This window comes from Melanostigma gelatinosum, assembly GCF_949748355.1.
Source record: "Melanostigma gelatinosum genome assembly, chromosome: 9".
NCBI classification, from domain to species: Eukaryota; Metazoa; Chordata; class Actinopteri; order Perciformes; family Zoarcidae; genus Melanostigma; species Melanostigma gelatinosum.
The window spans coordinates 19,347,359-19,367,222 of NC_136642.1; the positions used below are offsets into that span (position 1 = coordinate 19,347,359).

The 19,864-nt window shown below is 43.0% G+C and overlaps 2 protein-coding genes across 2 annotated transcripts; both read right to left on the reverse strand.

Annotated features, from left to right (window-relative positions):
* Nucleotides 1-212: 212 nt before the first annotated feature.
* Nucleotides 213-12,278, reverse strand: LOC306782103 (kelch-like protein 10; the record flags this gene model as incomplete). Its single annotated transcript, XM_079275294.1, has 5 exons — nucleotides 213-554; nucleotides 718-867; nucleotides 1,415-2,026; nucleotides 2,296-2,779; nucleotides 12,154-12,278. The coding sequence occupies 5 exons, from the start codon at nucleotides 12,276-12,278 to the stop codon at nucleotides 213-215; spliced, it is 1,713 nt and encodes a 570-aa protein (XP_079131420.1).
* Nucleotides 6,198-9,592, reverse strand: LOC306782621 (kelch-like protein 10; the record flags this gene model as incomplete). The annotated part of the gene is made up of 5 exons (XM_079276065.1): nucleotides 6,198-6,539; nucleotides 6,703-6,852; nucleotides 7,400-8,011; nucleotides 8,281-8,764; nucleotides 9,468-9,592. The coding sequence occupies 5 exons, from the start codon at nucleotides 9,590-9,592 to the stop codon at nucleotides 6,198-6,200; spliced, it is 1,713 nt and encodes a 570-aa protein (XP_079132191.1).
* Nucleotides 12,279-19,864: the final 7,586 nt, after the last annotated feature.

Here is a 19,864-nt window from a genome sequence, read left to right on the forward strand (position 1 = left end):
TATCATTTAAATCCGCAAGATACAAAACATACAGCCCATAAGTGCACTCTGGATCAACCCTGTGTCTGCAGCTCGGATGCAGCCTCCTCCTCACAGAACATGAAGTGTATAAGTTGCACAAACTGAAAAGTTAAAGAAACCTCTGGAGTAACAGCAGTTTAATCCACAAGGACATTTATTTCATTGTCTTATGTTTGGCACAGGGGCACTGCTCAGGACTCCAAAGACACATCATCCAGCGACTGGATGTCACAGGGGGCAATGTATTCGGCCCTGTTGGGGAGGTTGGACAGCACGCAGCAGCTCAGGGCACTGCGGGAAATCTCCATGTCACAAGCATCAGTCCACTCATCAGTTGCTACGTCGTAGCACTCGACGTTACAGGAGGTGGTGACGCCGCTGAAGCCCCCAACAACAAAGAGCTTATCGTCGAGCACTTCGATGCCGAAGTTGCTGCGGGGAGTTGACATGGGGGACACTTCGCGCCAGGTGTTGTTCTGAGGGTTGTAGGCCTCTACGTTGCACAGACGGGTCGAGTTATCAAAGCCACCAACCTTTGGGAGGAAAAGTTTGAGATCGAACCAATTTCTCAACGCAATTGCAAAAAAGAACACTTGCAACTCAACTTTTTCGGACTCTCTGAGACTAAAAAAACAACTGCTGACCAAATCTCTTCATATGTCACACAGTTAGCGTGTCGCTGTTTTATGTACTTACTGCATAGACATGGTCTGCATAAGCAATGATGCCAATTCCACTGCGCTGGTAGTTCATGCGGGCAATCATTGTCCACTGGTTGGTCTCTGGGCTGTAACACTCAGCCGTTTGCAGGCAGTCGGTTCCATTGAAACCACCACAAACGTAAACCTGGGGAGACCAGAGGCTCTTATCTTCAACTGGTTATACATTCAACTGATATATTTCTACTCTATCGCAAGTTGATTCGTGAATTACAGCTGAGAATCATACAACTGATTAAATCAACTAGTTAGGTCTATGTCAGTGCCTACATATAATAAGTAGTCAAATGTGTTAAATGTTTAACATGTTTGGCCTTTCTACTTACACCATCCTTACAAATGAACGACAGTATGTAATAGTGCCACACACACACATCTCTTATCACTTCCATGCACACAACATCACGAACTCTTCCCATAGCCTTTAGGTTGCTGAAGACCTTTAGTCTGACACTACCCTCTGGCCAATTAGTGCATTTACTTCAACACGACCTCAAAAGGTCAAACAGAACCACTAATTGTGTAACTTGACTTTTATCTTACAATTTGGTTCTTTTGACAACATTGCAGTCTTGTTTCAAACAGCTAGAACATCAAATTAGCAATGTTCCAGTCCCTCTCATGCTACTCTGTTACTCTTGAATTACTCCCAGATGCTATTTCACTTCACCCACCTTGTTGTGGAGTGTTGTGCTGCTGGCATCGCTCCTATGCTCTTGCATTGGTGCAATAAGACTCCACTGGTTGGTCTCGGGCCTGTAGCGCTCAGCAGTGCAGAGTCGTGCGTGCCCATCGTGACCTCCCATGGCATAGATGCACCCGTCCAGCACAGTGACGCTCACATAGCAGCGGCGGTGGTTCATCGGCGCCACCTCATGCCAGGTGTGTGTTCTCAGGTCAAACCTGCTGACGCTGTTGAAATATTCCACACCGTCAAAGCCACCGACACAGTAGACGCTCCCATTGAGGCAGACAGTGCCGTGATAGGCACGAGGATGCTCCAGATGGTTTGTCACTTTGATCCAGCAGTCAGCGCGGACATCGTATGCCTCAATCAAGTTTGTCGGATTGTAGGCACTCCAGCCTCCAATGGCCAACAGGACGGCGTTAGGCAGGCGAGGACGGATGAGATGGTTGCAGAGACGAGAGCGTCTGTTTGTCTTTAAGTGACACATAGCTGCAATGGCTTTCCTGACCATGGGCTGGCACTTTATGCTGTTTTTCACCAGCTCATTAGAGATCACGTTGATCCTAAAGTAGTCCATACTCATCAAGCCCAGTCGAACCTACACAGAGAAAACAGGATTGTACTTGAGTCCAGTGTCCAGACCTCTGTAGCTTTTTATAATTATTTTAACTGTGACTAATATTCGCCCTTTTTTTCTTGAACATTCAAAACTTTTAGACTGGTGACCTTCTATATTTCTGTTATTGTCAATACATTATTTTAAAAGCTTTAAAATGTAATTAACTGTCCTGCAATCAGGATAACACCATCAGCCAAATGCAGAAGATGTAAGTCTAAACAAAATCTGGTGACAGAAGGTTATCATACCTGAGACAAGAGTACTGCGATGTGTGCTGTTCGTTCTTCAGGTACATGGGCGATCCAGCGAAGGACGGCCTCATACGCAATGCTCTCTTTTCTCACATTGAGGTCGTTTCTACTGAGGATGTCGGTGAGTTGCTGCTCTGAGAGCTGCAGGAACTCTTCAGAGAAAACAACCTTCTCAAAGTGGTCAATGATGTAGCAGTAGGCCTTGTGCTGCAGTTCGGTGAGGAAGTAGATGCCGGAGAACTGGAAGATGCCGATGCAGTTCTCTGGGCAGAGCTGCTCCTCCAGGAAGTTGCAGCAACTTTGCACCACGCCCATTATGTTGAGCTGACCGGCTGCCAGCAGCAGCTCCTGCACGTTTTCCCCCGTCACAGAAACAGAGCCGGTGTATGCAAACTCAATGATGAGCTGCATCATGTCAGGAGACAGGCCGGGTATGTCGAAGACCTTTTTGTCTGGATGTGACGTGTGTGTGAAGAGAGCGCTGCAGGTCGGGATCAACACACAGGCAGAGGATTCAAAAAACTGACTTCAGATTTTTCTTCTCATCTTCACATTGATAACAAGAATAATGTTTTTAAGTGAACATACACAGAAGCGGAATGTGTAACTAGCACTGCCAAATAAATGTCACAAATATGTAATATTACATTTTGTATCTTTTGTGATCTCTCTGGAATTCATTTCATTTTCTTGCAGCTGTGAACATCTCTGTTACGTGGGTGTAATTACTTTTTGAAATGAATTAAGTCACTTTCTGAAGACACAAAATACTCAATGCTACTACATAATACTAACCTGCTTAAAAGCACAGTACTATGGAACTGAGGACTACTGTGGAGTTCAAATAATAAATCCAACTTAAATTTAAAAAACAAACTGCAATCTGCAATCAATGTACTCCCAAACACTCCCGAATTTCACATCATGGAGGTTGATATTTAGTTGTAATCAACTGAATGGCAGCAAGAACCTTCATTTACCTTTCATCAACCGAATATTTGATATCTTCTCCTGTACGTCAAACTTTTTTTTTTCATCACAAATGCTACATGAACCTATGTAACTCATTACATACTGTGATTAGTCTCAGACTTCAGATCATTAACTATTACTTTCTGCACATTTGAAGGATATACATTCACAAGATATCAGATATAACTCACATGAAGTACGGGCTGCATTTACACAGGATGGCCCTGTGGATTGCAAACGACACGTCCGCCACTTTGATGACTGCGTCACAAAATTCACCCTCCAGGCAGCGCTCATTAAACAATGAGCTTGACATTTTTGACGATTTGCCCCAGTTGCTCATCTTGATTTTCTTACTAAGAGAGGTTCCTGACAAGGCTGGACAGAGCGTTTCAAACATAAACGTCATGTCATGTCAGATTTGTTCTATTGTGATGATTCAAATTTTACTCTTTAAGGCAGGGGTCTCAAACTCATTTTCACTCCGGGCCACATCAGCATCATGGTCGCCCACAAAGGGCCGGTTGTAAATGTCACCACTCGTAACATATTGTTAAATAACTCTCTGCATTCACAGTTTAAAGTAGTCTTCAATGTATACACAATACATTTCCATGTTAAATGTACAGTAACCAGCCAAAGAGCTGCTTCTATGACTGTTTAAGTATCTCATCATTTTGATTTTCAATCTCATAATTTTGACTGTCAATCTCATAATTTTGACTTTCTAATCTCATACTTTTGACTTTCATTCTCATCATTTTGACTTTCAATGTCATAATTTTGACTTTCAATGTCATAATTTTGACTTTCAATCTCATAATTTTGACTTTCTAATCTCATAATTTAGACTATGGGGATATTTTTATTATCAAATCTAACTTTAAAAAAAATAAAAATAAAAACAAATATTTGAACTTTTTTTTTTTTTTTTGCTTGGACTTGGCTGAGGCTCAGACATGGATTTGATTAGTGGTCATGATGGATTGAAGGCTTTATAGAGCTTTCTCTCTCTCTCTCTTTCTCTCGCACATCCTCTTCCTCTCCGCATGGGTCTCCCTCAGACAGCATCAGTCAAAAGCGCAGAAAATGGGATGAAGCCTGGTACTGACAGTGGATTAACATGAACGGGATGAACCAACACTTGATCAGGAAAGTACATCTGCCAACCGTTAACTGCTAATGGACAACATGCCACCTGGCAAAGAGCATCTTTGGTTGCGCAAAGTTGCCAGTTAGCTCTCTCAATCTTCTTCTCTGTGAATCGTGCTCTACTGTAATGGGCATAGCTGGCCTTAAATGTGCAATATTCAAAAAACAACAAGGTTAAAATGACATTCAACCGAAGGAGAACATTTCAATGAGGACTGAAGAGATTGAACTGTGTGAGTAAAATGACAGGGTGGCCTTGCTCCTCCAGCATTTGTTGGGTATTTTGATTGAGAGATGGTGCTCTAAGCTCTGAATGTGTGTTTTTGCAGTGTGAGACCTCTGGTCAATCCACGTGTGTGTTTGTGAGATGTGTTTCCGCAGCCACGCAAACGCCTGTGAGTGAGGCTTTTTCTGCAGTTCTTTAGGAAAGAGAAAGAGATAAGTTAATGAATCAAATAATGACGATGCTGACATGTTCATGTTTACTATGTTCACCATCTTAGTTTAGCATGTTGGCATGCTGACATTTGCTAATTAGCACTAAAAAACCTAGTCATGAACCAAAGTACTGGAGAATCTGAAATGTTGACCCGACGGTGGCACTGGAGGGAGAGTCAGAGGATCAGCAGAGTCAGTACAATTCATCCTCTGGGGATCATGAATGAAAATGTCATGGCAGTAGTTAGGTTAGGTTATCTGTGAAATGTGTTCAGTGTTGTTTTGTTGAGATATTCAAGTCTGTAGCAAAGTTGACGGACTGACGGATTGACCAATCGACCACTTGAGCCCCACCACGAGCATGGCTAAGAACTGGAGTCACTGGAGGTCATAACGAGAGGTAATCATGGGTATTTGAACCAAAACAACTACTGCGCACATCGAGTCCAATTCGTTCATTTATTGCGGGTGAGTAAACCATGGGCAGTGTTTGAGATTAAAAAGACAAATGTCTTGAGACATTTTTTACCAAACACATCAACATATTAACAGGCTTTCTGAGTGTGAACAGCCGGCAGCCCACATGCACATTAGAAAACATGTGGATCAGAGTTGAACAGAAGGACCGTGCACGGGCAAAGGTGACGATTCTTGTGCAATATGTGCTTTTTCAAAGTCTTGGTCTCGGGACAAAACCCTGCTCCTCTGACAGACCCGATGGGCGAGGTAAAGAGAGAAGCGTTTTGGGTAAGAGCAGAATAGAAATAAATAGGAGAAGGAGCCGGGACAAAGGGAATAAGAGGGAAAGAAGGAGGTGGAGGTTTGTAGAAGTGAGAATGTGAGAGGGTTAACGCATTAACACAATTTAGGAGAAGCAAAGAAGGTGGGGGGTCATTCAGCAGGGAAAGTTAGTGTTTGTGTGTGTTTGTGTGTGTGTGTGTGTAACAGTTGGGATTGTTGGCCTGTATTTGTGTAAGCCCTTTGCGCCAAGTAACACTTATGACACAGAGTTGAGCATTTATAGCAAATGGTCATAAAAAAAGGCTCTGCTGGGTGAGGGAGCTCTTAAAATGACAATTCTGCAGTGAGAGCCAAATCCCCCTGAACACATACATGAACCACAAGTATCATTTAAATCCGCAAGATACAAAACATACAGCCCATAAGTGCACTCTGGATCAACCCTGTGTCTGCAGCTCGGATGCAGCCTCCGCCTCACAGAACATGAAGTGTATAAGTTGCACAAACTGAAAAGTTAAAGAAACCTCTGGAGTAACAGCAGTTTAATCCACAAGGACATTTATTTCATTGTCTTATGTTTGGCACAGGGGCACTGCTCAGGACTCCAAAGACACATCATCCAGCGACTGGATGTCACAGGGGGCAATGTATTCGGCCCTGTTGGGGAGGTTGGACAGCACGCAGCAGCTCAGGGCACTGCGGGAAATCTCCATGTCACAAGCATCAGTCCACTCATCAGTTGCTACGTCGTAGCACTCGACGTTACAGGAGGTGGTGACGCCGCTGAAGCCCCCAACAACAAAGAGCTTATCGTCGAGCACTTCGATGCCGAAGTTGCTGCGGGGAGTTGACATGGGGGACACTTCGCGCCAGGTGTTGTTCTGAGGGTTGTAGGCCTCTACGTTGCACAGACGGGTGGAGTCATCAAAGCCACCAACCTTTGGGAGGAAAAGTTTGAGATCGAACCAATTTCTCAACGCAATTGCAAAAAAGAACACTTGCAACTCAACTTTTTCTGACTCTCTGAGACTAAAAAAACAACTGCTGACCAAATCTCTTCATATGTCACACAGTTAGCGTGTCGCTGTTTTATGTACTTACTGCATAGACATGGTCTGCATAAGCAATGATGCCAATTCCACTGCGCTGGTAGTTCATGCGGGCAATCATTGTCCACTGGTTGGTCTCTGGGCTGTAACACTCAGCCGTTTGCAGGCAGTCGGTTCCATTGAAACCACCACAAACGTAAACCTGGGGAGAACAGAGGCTCTTATCTTCAACTGGTTATACATTCAACTGATATATTTCTACTCTATCGCAAGTTGATTCGTGAATTACAGCTGAGAATCATACAACTGATTAAATCAACTAGTTAGGTCTATGTCAGTGCCTACATATAATAAGTAGTCAAATGTGTTAAATGTTTAACATGTTTGGCCTTTCTACTTACACCATCCTTACAAATGAACGACAGTATGTAATAGTGCCACACACACACATCTCTTATCACTTCCATGCACACAACATCACGAACTCTTCCCATAGCCTTTAGGTTGCTGAAGACCTTTAGTCTGACACTACCCTCTGGCCAATTAGTGCATTTACTTCAACACGACCTCAAAAGGTCAAACAGAACCACTAATTGTGTAACTTGACTTTTCTCTTACAATTTGGTTCTTTTGACAACATTGCAGTCTTGTTTCAAACAGCTAGAACATCAAATTAGCAATGTTCCAGTCCCTCTCATGCTACTCTGTTACTCTTGAATTACTCCCAGATGCTATTTCACTTCACCCACCTTGTTGTGGAGTGTTGTGCTGCTGGCATCGCTCCTATGCTCTTGCATTGGTGCAATAAGACTCCACTGGTTGGTCTCGGGCCTGTAGCGCTCAGCAGTGCAGAGTCGTGCGTGCCCATCGTGACCTCCCATGGCATAGATGCACCCGTCCAGCACAGTGACGCTCACATAGCAGCGGCGGTGGTTCATGGGCGCCACCTCATGCCAGGTGTGTGTTCTCAGGTCAAACCTGCTGACGCTGTTGACATATTCCACACCGTCAAAGCCACCGACACAGTAGACGCTCCCATTGAGGCAGACAGTGCCGTGATAGGCACGAGGATGCTCCAGATGGTTTGTCACTTTGATCCAGCAGTCAGCGCGGACATCGTATGCCTCAATCAAGTTTGTCGGATTGTAGGCACTCCAGCCTCCAATGGCCAACAGGACGGCGTTAGGCAGGCGAGGACGGACGAGATGGTTGCAGAGATGAGAGCGTCTGTTTGTCTTTAAGTGACACATAGCTGCAATGGCTTTCCTGACCATGGGCTGGCACGTTATGCTGTTTTTCACCAGCTCATTAGAGATCACGTTGATCCTAAAGTAGTCCATACTCATCAAGCCCAGTCGAACCTACACAGAGAAAACAGGATTGTACTTGAGTCCAGTGTCCAGACCTCTGTAGCTTTTTATAATTATTTTAACTGTGACTAATATTCGCCCTTTTTTTCTTGAACATTCAAAACTTTTAGACTGGTGACCTTCTATATTTCTGTTATTGTCAATACATTATTTTAAAAGCTTTAAAATGTAATTAACTGTCCTGCAATCAGGATAACACCATCAGCCAAATGCAGAAGATGTAAGTCTAAACAAAATCTGGTGACAGAAGGTTATCATACCTGAGACAAGAGTACTGCGATGTGTGCTGTTCGTTCTTCAGGTACATGGGCGATCCAGCGAAGGACGGCCTCATACGCAATGCTCTCTTTTCTCACATTGAGGTCGTTTCTACTGAGGATGTCGGTGAGTTGCTGCACTGAGAGCTGCAGGAACTCTTCAGAGAAAACAACCTTCTCAAAGTGGTCAATGATGTAGCAGTAGGCCTTGTGCTGCAGTTCGGTGAGGAAGTAGATGCCGGAGAACTGGAAGATGCCGATGCAGTTCTCTGGGCAGAGCTGCTCCTCCAGGAAGTCGCAGCAACTTTGCACCACGCCCATTATGTTGAGCTGACCGGCTGCCAGCAGCAGCTCCTGCACGTTTTCCCCCGTCACAGAAACAGAGCCGGTGTATGCAAACTCAATGATGAGCTGCATCATGTCAGGAGACAGGCCGGGTATGTCGAAGACCTTTTTGTCTGGATGTGACGTGTGTGTGAAGAGAGCGCTGCAGGTCGGGATCAACACACAGGCAGAGGATTCAAAAAACTGACTTCAGATTTTTCTTCTCATCTTCACATTGATAACAAGATTAATGTTTTTAAGTGAACATACACAGAAGCGGAATGTGTAACTAGCACTGCCAAATAAATGTCACAAATATGTAATATTACATTTTGTATCTTTTGTGATCTCTCTGGAATTGTTTCACCACCATCGACAATTCATTTCATTTTCTTGCAGCTGTGAACATCTCTGTTACGTGTGTGTAATTACTTTTTGAAATGAATTAAGTCACTTTCTGAAGACACAAAATACTCAATGCTACTACATAATACTAACCTGCTTAAAAGCACAGTACTATGGAACTGAGGACTACTGTGGAGTTCAAATAATAAATCAAACTTAAATTTAAAAAACAAACTGCAATCTGCAATCAATGTACTCCCAAACACTCCCGAATTTCACATCATGGAGGTTGATATTTAGTTGTAATCAACTGAATGGCAGCAAGAACCTTCATTTACCTTTCATCAACCGAATATTTGATATCTTCTCCTGTACGTCAAACTTTTTTTTTTCATCACAAATGCTACATGAACCTATGTAACTCATTACATACTGTGATTAGTCTCAGACTTCAGATCATTAACTATTACTTTCTGCACATTTGAAGGATATACATTCACAAGATATCAGATATAACTCACATGAAGTACGGGCTGCATTTACACAGGATGGCCCTGTGGATTGCAAACGACACGTCCGCCACTTTGATGACTGCGTCACAAAATTCATCCTCCAGGCGGAGCTCATTAAACAATGAGCTTGACATTTTTGACGATTTGCCCCAGTTGCTCATCTTGATTTTCTTAGTAAGAGAGGTTCCTGACAAGGCTGGACAGAGCGTTTCAAACATAAACGTCATGTCATGTCAGATTTGTTCTATTGTGATGATTCAAATTTTACTCTTTAAGGCAGGGGTCTCAAACTCATTTTCACTCCGGGCCACATCAGCATCATGGTCGCCCACAAAGGGCCGGTTGTAAATGTAACTACTCGTAACATATTGTTAAATAACTCTCTGCATTCACAGTTTAAAGTAGTCTTCAATGTACTCACAATACATTTCCATGTTAAATGTACAGTAACCAGCCAAAGAGCTGCTTCTATGACTGTTTAAGTATCACATAATTTTGACTTTCAATCTCATAATTTTGACTGTCAATCTCATAATTTTGATTTTCTAATCTCATACTTTTGACTTTCATTCTCATAATTTTGACTTTCAATCTCATAATTTTGACTTTCAATCTCATAATTTTGACTTTCTAATCTCATACTTTTGACTTTCATTCTCAGAATTTTGACTTTCTATCTAGAATTATGACTTTCTATCTCATAACTTCGACTTTCTATCTCATAATTTAGACTATGGGGATATTTTTATTATCAAGTCTAACTTTAAAAACAAAAACAAAAAAAAGAAAATATTTGAACTTTTTTTTTTTTTTTTGCTTGGACTTGGCTGAGGCTCAGACATGGATTTGATTAGTGGTCATGATGGATTGAAGGCTTTATAGAGCTTTCTCTCTCTCTCTCTTTCTCTCGCACATCCTCTTCCTCTCCGCATGGGTCTCCCTCAGACAGCATCAGTCAAAAGCGCAGAAAATGGGATGAAGCCTGGTACTGACAGTGGATTAACATGAACGGGATGAACCAACACTTGATCAGGAAAGTACATCTGCCAACCGTTAACTGCTAATGGACAACATGCCACCTGGCAAAGAGCATCTTTGGTTGCGCAAAGTTGCCAGTTAGCTCTCTCAATCTTCTTCTCTGTGAATCGTGCTCTACTGTAATGGGCATAGCTGGCCTTAAATGTGCAATATTCAAAAAACAACAAGGTTAAAATGACATTCAACCGAAGGAGAACATTTCAATGAGGACTGAAGAGATTGAACTGTGTGAGTAAAATGACAGGGTGGCCTTGCTCCTCCAGCATTTGTTGGGTATTTTGATTGAGAGATGGTGCTCTAAGCTCTGAATGTGTGTTTTTGCAGTGTGAGACCTCTGGTCAATCCACGTGTGTGTTTGTGAGATGTGTTTCCGCAGCCACGCAAACGCCTGTGAGTGAGGCTTTTTCTGCAGTTCTTTAGGAAAGAGAAAGAGATAAGTTAATGAATCAAATAATGACGATGCTGACATGTTCATGTTTACTATGTTCACCATCTTAGTTTAGCATGTTGGCATGCTGACATTTGCTAATTAGCACTAAAAAACCTAGTCATGAACCAAAGTACTGGAGAATCTGAAATGTTGACCCGACGGTGGCACTGGAGGGAGAGTCAGAGGATCAGCAGAGTCAGTACAATTCATCCTCTGGGGATCATGAATGAAAATGTCATGGCAGTAGTTAGGTTAGGTTATCTGTGAAATGTGTTCAGTGTTGTTTTGTTGAGATATTCAAGTCTGTAGCAAAGTTGACGGACTGACGGATTGACCAATCGACCACTTGAGCCCCACCACGAGCATGGCTAAGAACTGGAGTCACTGGAGGTCATAACGAGAGGTAATCATGGGTATTTGAACCAAAACAACTACTGCGCACATCGAGTCCAATTCGTTCATTTATTGCGGGTGAGTAAACCATGGGCAGTGTTTGAGATTAAAAAGACAAATGTCTTGAGACATTTTTTACCAAACACATCAACATATTAACAGGCTTTCTGAGTGTGAACAGCCGGCAGCCCACATGCACATTAGAAAACATGTGGATCAGAGTTGAACAGAAGGACCGTGCACGGGCAAAGGTGACGATTCTTGTGCAATATGTGCTTTTTCAAAGTCTTGGTCTCGGGACAAAACCCTGCTCCTCTGACAGACCCGATGGGCGAGGTAAAGAGAGAAGTGTTTTGGGTAAGAGCAGAATAGAAATAAATAGGAGAAGGAGCCGGGACAAAGGGAATAAGAGGGAAAGAAGGAGGTGGAGGTTTGTAGAAGTGAGAATGTGAGAGGGTTAACGCATTAACACAATTTAGGAGAAGCAAAGAACTGAGGACTACTGTGGAGTTCAAATAATAAATCCAACTTAAATTAAAAAAAAAAACTGCAATCTGCAATCAATGTACTCCCAAACACTCCCGAATTTCACATCATGGAGGTTGATATTTAGTTGTAATCAACTGAATGGCAGCAAGAACCTTCATTTACCTTTCATCAACCGAATATTTGATATCTTGTCCTGTACGTCAAGCTTTTTTTTTTCATCACAAATGCTACATGAACCTATGTAACTCATTACATACTGTGATTAGTCTCAGACTTCAGATCATTAACTATTACTTTCTGCACATTTGAAGGATATACATTCACAAGATATCAGATATAACTCACATGAAGTACGGGCTGCATTTACACAGGATGACCCTGTGGATTGCAAACGACACGTCCGCCACTTTGATGACTGCGTCACAAAATTCACCCTCCAGGCGGAGCTCATTAAACAATGAGCTTGACATTTTTGACGATTTGCCCCAGTTGCTCATCTTGATTTTCTTAGTAAGAGAGGTTTTTTTGTTGGCTTGTCTCATGAGCTTCAACAGGTCTTTTGATTCAAGAGAGATGTGTGAACACAGAACATGAACTTGAATTCTCGATCCAAGATTCCATTCCAGAATGGACTCTTGTGCTATCACTGATGGACTGACAACCTCCAGTTCAACCTGCAGACAGCAGGATTGAGATACAAGCATGAAGTTGTGCATTATTTATTGCTGTAACTTGCTGTAAAGTTGGTTGGTATGGATGTGAGTCACGTATTATCGCATGTAGCTGTAACGTTTACGCCAATTTGACTTCAAATATTTCCCTGCACACCAGACAGCAGTGAGCTCAGGTTCTTGAAGCCGTGCGTTGCAGTGGTGTGAGGCTGAGGGTTGAGGCTGAGAACAAGTTTTGTAGAACTGTAAAAAAAAAACTGTCAAAAAAAAAACAACTGGAAAAAATGAGGCTGCATTTGGGTCCTTGAACACACCACATCATGAACCGGGGCAAATCTGCCCTTGAGCTTGTGTTGTCCTCCTCATTGCGCTGTCCCCTTAATCTCATAGTATCCCAGCCTTTCAGAACCCATTGGTGATGATGGATTCTTTCACACTGTTCCGCGCTGTTAGGATCCACTGGCAGACTTGAGAAAAAGCTGATCATCTCTGCTCATAGCTCTGAATAGCATTTATGGCTAACTGGCTTGGCCAGTTGCTGCTAGCACAACAGCTATTCAGAGCTATGAGCAACAACAGTTATTGCCTCATTGCTTTTCGTTTGGTAGCCGTGAGAGACCTTAGTCTGTAATGCAAGTATGTCTGCATGAAAAGATGTATAAAGATATATTATATATTCCCTCATGCTAATCACGGTTAGCATTTCCCCATTGGCCGTAATGTTAAAATTAGCTTAGAAGCTAGCAACATGTTATGATGTTCATAGAAGAAGACAACTTTAGTACTGTTAAAAGCATCTTGCTGTTCAACGGGGACACCTGCGGCTTATAGACCAGTGCGGCTTATCTGTGTACAAATTCTTTTTTTCTTTTGAAAATCAGCTGGTGCGGCCTATATACCGGTGCGCTCTATAGTCCGGAAAGTACAGTAGTGTGTTGTGCTTTTACAGAGCAAAAGAGCTACAAAAAAGAAAAACAACATTTATATTATTTATTATTTTGATCATTTATTAATAGTAGAGTATATGCTAGTAAACATTGGTTAAATCTGGATTTCTGAAGGCAGTAACCTTGAGTGCACCAGAAAAAGAATGATAAGCGGTAGATTGGAATAAATATGTCAATGAAAAACAAAAACAAGATAGCCTATAATACAAACTAATTAAACCTTGATGAAAAAATCAGGAGAATAATCCTAAACAGCATAAACAAATGACTGATAGAGTGATTAAATCAGTAAGTAAAGAATGACGAAACCTAACCTAAACCTGATTTCTCCCTTGAACCAATATCCTGTGTCATGAGCACGTCCTCGTCCCTGAGCTAGCTAACATACTGTTCCCAAGCCAACTTGGAAACTGTAACTCTGATTTAACAGGCACAAAACAGCTGACACAACGACAAATACACCTACACACACACACACACACACACACGCACACACACACACACACACAGCAGTATATTACCCGTCCACCAGGGAACTAAACTGCTTACAGGACACACTGGTAGGAGTCCTGAATGACCTAAGGGGTGTGTGTGTGTGTGTGTGTGTGTGTGTGTGTGTGTGTGTGTGTGTGTGTGTGTGTGTGTGTGTGTGTGTGTGTGTGTGTGTGTGTGACTCACTGGTAGCAGGCAACAGATGTCAATGCAGGGGGTAAGGCTTTCTCCAAATTGAACAGCCCCCCCCCAAGGGACATTAGTTGCTAACATACCAAAAGGAGAGGCGGTGGGGGTGGAGAGGCAAGAAACGTAGGAGAAGAGGGAAGCGGAAAGGAGAAAGCAGGAGGTTTTAGGAGAGCAAACAGAGGTGGTGTGAAGGAGGAGGTGAAAAGAGAGTAGAGGGAGGGGGGAAGGAAAGGAGACATTATAACAGAAGATCACAGGAGAGGATGTGGCCTCATGTGGCGGGGAAAGTTACAGTGTTAATGCAAAGGTCCTTGCAGGCAGATGCATCCATATTAGCTGAAAGGTTCTCCCAGATTACCATATTGAATTTAATTTCGCTGAAAACTTGTATCGATGAGTTCGATTAATATGGGATCCATATGACAGAGGTATCAGTGGTGCACACATGGTAACGAATACTCATCACTGTTTCTAATAGGGAGCGAGAGGAGATGCTTGAAGTTTCCTGAGATTTATTGCTGCACTAATTTAACGGATTAAAGTCGTGGTGAGTCACAGATGTTAGCGGCAAGTTCCGCATGACGCTGATGACAACTGACCGTGATGGTCGCCAAACACGGCTGCCATTGTGATAAGTCAGCATCTCTCAGCCTGTAGTGAATAGATGAATAAAGCTCCAAAACATTTGATTACAATAAAGTTCATAACTATGTAGTTGGTAGAAAACCACAAAAGGCCAGACTAACCTTTGACTATTGTACAACATCTTGGTGTTTTTCCCCCTGTGCCCATCACACTTTATGTTTGACTTTCATTCACAACCTTTCTTACACATCATCATTCACTCTTTCACACTTTTCAGAGAACTTTAAAGTCCTATTAAAGTCTTGCTAAAATGTAGTGCATTTTAAACTACTACATTTCCTCCACCATCATCCCTCATCACATTTTATTTCTTTACTCTGGGGGGTACAGATGACTAACAGTTTCTGGAAACTTGTTTGGCCAAAGACGCTTAAGCAGATGGGTCTGGATGACAGAAAATGGCATCAAATCTGTGTTGAAAACGTGCCAAATCTGCCATAAACACATTCCAACGCTGACCACACACACTGTCCATGATCCCTGCGAGCACTTCCTGTTGGCAAACAACAACCGTGAAACCAGTGTCCCTTTAGAGCGTTCCTAGAGCCTTTAAAAAATAGAGCATTCTGAGAATCCATCAGACTTTAGACTAGTCACATTGTTTTCATATTAGTGGCATCTCACCAATGTGTGAAAAATGCGATCTACCATATTTTTTTGTCTTCCCCCTCAGGATAGTTTCAATTAGCGTGGGTCTACTTTACAGGACTGCAAAGCTTATTTTTCTGAGGTCAATGGCTGACCCTGCATGTATATGTCCTCAACTGATGGAAATCCACCTCATCTGTAACTGAAAATACGTATCATTCATTACCAAAATTACCTCATTCAGCAACCAGGGGGATCTAATCCGCAGGACAGAAACTAAAACAATCATTCCTTTTTCCATTTACACCTGTGCTTTTCCTACGTTGTCGTGTCAAAATGTCTTGAAAAAGTCCTGGCTGCAGAAGTCTATGTTGCAATATCTGCGCTGAGCTTTGCATTGCAACACTGTAGTGCAATACAAGGTGGGTATTTTAGAAGAAAGCACATACTCGGAGATACCCTGAGGGCTAATATATGTCACTGAACTTTCTTCATCTCGGTCACTCTCTTCCACTTTTCTCTTTTACCAGCTTCACTCAAACTGACTCTGACTGACAGCTCCCCACCCAGATGCGTCCAGACAAACTGCGGTGGGAGCAGCCGAGGTACACGAGACATACTGCCGTACCACAAAGTTGGTCTAATCCTCTGAAAGGGCTGCTTCAGAGTGTGCCGAGAGCCTGCTGGAAAATGTCGATCTCAACGTGTTGGCCTGCCAACTGCAGCACCTTGCCCTTGTCAGAGCCGTGATTAGTAGTGTAAAAGGAGCGAGATTTATGACGTGATATGTGATTTCAACTCCGGGAGTTTTATCCTCGAGATCCATTCTCCAGCTGAGGTCCAGGGTTTCCTACCCAGGTCGTCTGGTTATTAAGGTGCCTGGACAGCTGCTGGCTTAACTCCAACTGAGAAAAAAACAATCTGGATATAATGACAGTCAAATTGCTTTCTCCTCTTCTAACAAGTGCCGTCTGTGATGACGCCATAGTCCCCTATAAATCAAATTATATTTGTGAATTTGCTGCTTCTTTATCACAATTGCTCTTCATAGTTATACGCAACTACCTCAGGGCCAAACAGAACCCAAATAATCCATACCTCAAAACCCCTTCCCGCCATATTTTCTCTAAGTTTTCAAAGCCAGAGCTTGAGCCACCCACCTTCCACCACTAAATCAATCCCATCTCTGCCTCGCCTAATAACCTTTTCACAGCACCAACTGCCACAGACCTAAAATGCCCCAGTCCCGGGTCTGGTTACACTCTCGTGGTCGCACCTCCAGGTTTCCTTCCCCCGATCCTCCCTTCAGCAGTATTAGTTTCAGCCCGGGCCAATTCAGTGCTCAGCCTAATCCAAACAAGGCCGTAGCCAGTGTAAAACAGGGTGCACTTCATAAAAAGGTGATGTCAGCTAGCAACGGGGACAGACAGGACTCTGTGCTCCGAGCATTTTGGCCGCGCGTTGTCGGCGCACGCAGGCCTGGACGTGTGAATGTTGTGTGTGTGTGTCACTCCGAGCTTGTCGCCATCAACAGGCAGTCTTCAGTGGGCTACGGCGCTGGCTTTGAAGTGATCTCACGGGAGCCGTTATGCCAAAGCGACTGCCGTGCTAGAAGAAGAACGGCATCGTGGAACAGAGAGGGGTGAGGGCATTCAGCAAGCACGTTCCTAGATGACATAAAGGTTTACTGACAAACTGTCTGGAGCCGGGACTGTGCGTTTAATTACTCGACATGTCCTACTTTCAAACTATCGTGAAATGATTTTTGACTCATCCTCTTCAAAACTAAAATCCCAAATTGAGTAAAAACTAATTACATTATATTGTTCATTTAAGTTCTGTGGGGTTGTTGACTTTCTGAATTGACTGAATTAAGACAGAATTTAAATTATTTTGAATGAAAAATTGTTGACTTTGCTATAAAATGGAGGATTTATTCTTGACTGTATCTTTAAATCTATTATCAACATTTTGATAATAGAAATGGCTCAATGTGTGAGGTGAAAGGGGTCAATGTGATGAACCCATAGTGAATCATGACGTGACTCTGAAGTTCCCATGTGGTCTCTCTTTCAGCTTATTGTTTTGGTTTTCCAATCCACAAATTTACTGTTTAGGTTCACTCGAGCTGGTCTCCTGTCATGATTTTTGGCTCCAGCAAAAAAGCTCTGAAACTCCAGTGTACACGACCTGCCCAGCACCAAACAGCAGACAGGCACATGTAGCAACCAACTGGTGATGATAGTGGAGCAGCTAAAGAACCACATATGTCTCTCAGGAGCCGGTGGAGTTAAAGGAGTGTGTGTCTGCTAAGAAGTTCATCATTCATGATCTCAACTTGAAAGCTGATAATATATCTTGTTGTTTTTACAGCTTGATAAAAAAGTAATGACACATATTCCCTTAAACCAACCAATCAGACAGTTCTGGCCCAACACATTATCATTCTGGGAACCAATCGCAATCATCTTGGGAAGATAGTGAGTGAAAACCTCGGCTAATGGCGGCGTTATTATACCCACAGTCTACTCTACATGCTGTGAGTCGGACAAGGTTGTCGATGTTAATTGACACGGTAATAAAACATTGAATCTTATCTAGCTGGTGCTGTGCTGGGGCTTTAAATATCATTTTCAAATATGGACTGAATACAATTATTGAAAACTGCTAATATTGCCTTTGGCTGACCGAAAAACAGCCCTTTTCCTTTCCTTCTCACGGTCCTCTCCTTCATTGTGCTCCTCTTCCTTTCTCCTGTGTCGCCAACTTTTCAAACACCTTGTCATCTTCTCCCTCTCCCTCCCATCCCCCTCATCTTTCAAGCACACTGCAACACACAGACTGACACACACTCTCTCTCTCTAACACACACACATGCAGTTACAGATAAACTTTGAGGCACCACACCCTGGCGGAGTCACGCCTTGATGCATTACGAGGTTACACCCATGTTTGCTCTGGCTCATGTTCCAATTGGACACCGTGGGCAAGAACCCATTTTCCCATTGGGTGGTATCGATGAGGGCGATTTGGCATTTTGAGCAGCACCTACACACACACACACACACACACACACACACACACACACACACACACACACACACACACACACACACACACACACACACACACACACACAATGAAGAGAGATGATAGATGAATGACCAAACCTGCCAAGTTGCTCAGAAACTCATCATCCCATGTTTTTACAGGTTTCGTTTTTTACAGTTTGTGTGTCTTGAAGTTGGCTCAGTATTGCCGAAACATTTTAATTCTGAGCTCTGCGAAATAAATCTCCACACATATTGTTCGGTGCTAATCTCAGACAGCTGCAGTTGGAGAAATATAACAATACATTTTCAAGGAAATCCTTTAAAAACAATAACAGCTATTGTAGTCTTTTGTTTCGGTATTCCCCGTTTAAGAGGGGATTAATGAACTCAATTGCATTACGAAAAATGCTCAATTACAGAAATATAGGGGGGGGGGGGAGTTGGCAGAAATTCAATGGATTTAAAACAATTTCAAATGTTACTTGTTAAGCAACAGTTTCTGTTCTTAAGAAACAATGAAGAAGAAACAGAGTGCCTTTGTGTCGTCGTAGTGACATAGTCTGTGTGCTTGAAGACATGCATGTGTTGCTTTTAAACATTTGCTAAGCTGGAAAAGGTTGGAGCACTTTTCTTTCTTCTAAGAACTGGGACACTTTCTTTTTTTTTTGTTGGCTCTCTCTGCTCACAGCTGCTGTGCTGTGTGAGTGAATATATATGTGTGTGTGTGTGTGTGTGTGCCTAAACACATGTGCATGCACATATATTTTAAACTGAACATCTTTTGGACATTATGAGGTTTATTCATGTATATTCTCAGCAAAATGTTCACACCTTTGTCTCTGTCTTGACCACGTCAAGCGTCTTTGAGTGCGTCTTCATCCTAACGCATCCACGAATGTGTGTACGAGTTTCCATCCAAACACAGTGTTTCCTAGAAGGCTAGCGAGCTGATGTTTGGGCTGAGAGCCTGGGGGGGGAGTTCCCCAGCAACCTAATTAGACCCGGCAGTGATGTCAGAAGGAAGGCAACCGTGGGTCACTGTTGTCAAGACGACAGGTACTGTGTAAACCCAGAGACGTTCAAACTGTTTAGTTAAGCAACTGCTGTTCGCAGCAGTCTGCCAGTTTTGGCAGAAAAGCGCTGCTCCGTGCTGCCTGTGATACCGACAAAAATGTTGCTACGCCACGAGTAAGTAAGCGTTAGGTAGCCGTCCTGCACCAAACCGGCCCACTTAAACACTCCCGTGCATGCCTACATTCTGGTGGGTCGATCACACACACACACACACACATGCTTCGCTGCAGGATGTTTGTGTGTGTTATTGAGGTATCTAATTACCTCAAAACAATACTGTCTTTCTCTGCACTAAAGGATCTATAAAGGATGCGTGGCCAGATGTTGCCATGGTAGTTGTCTACCAGTTTGAGCACACACACACACACACACACACACACACACACACACACACACA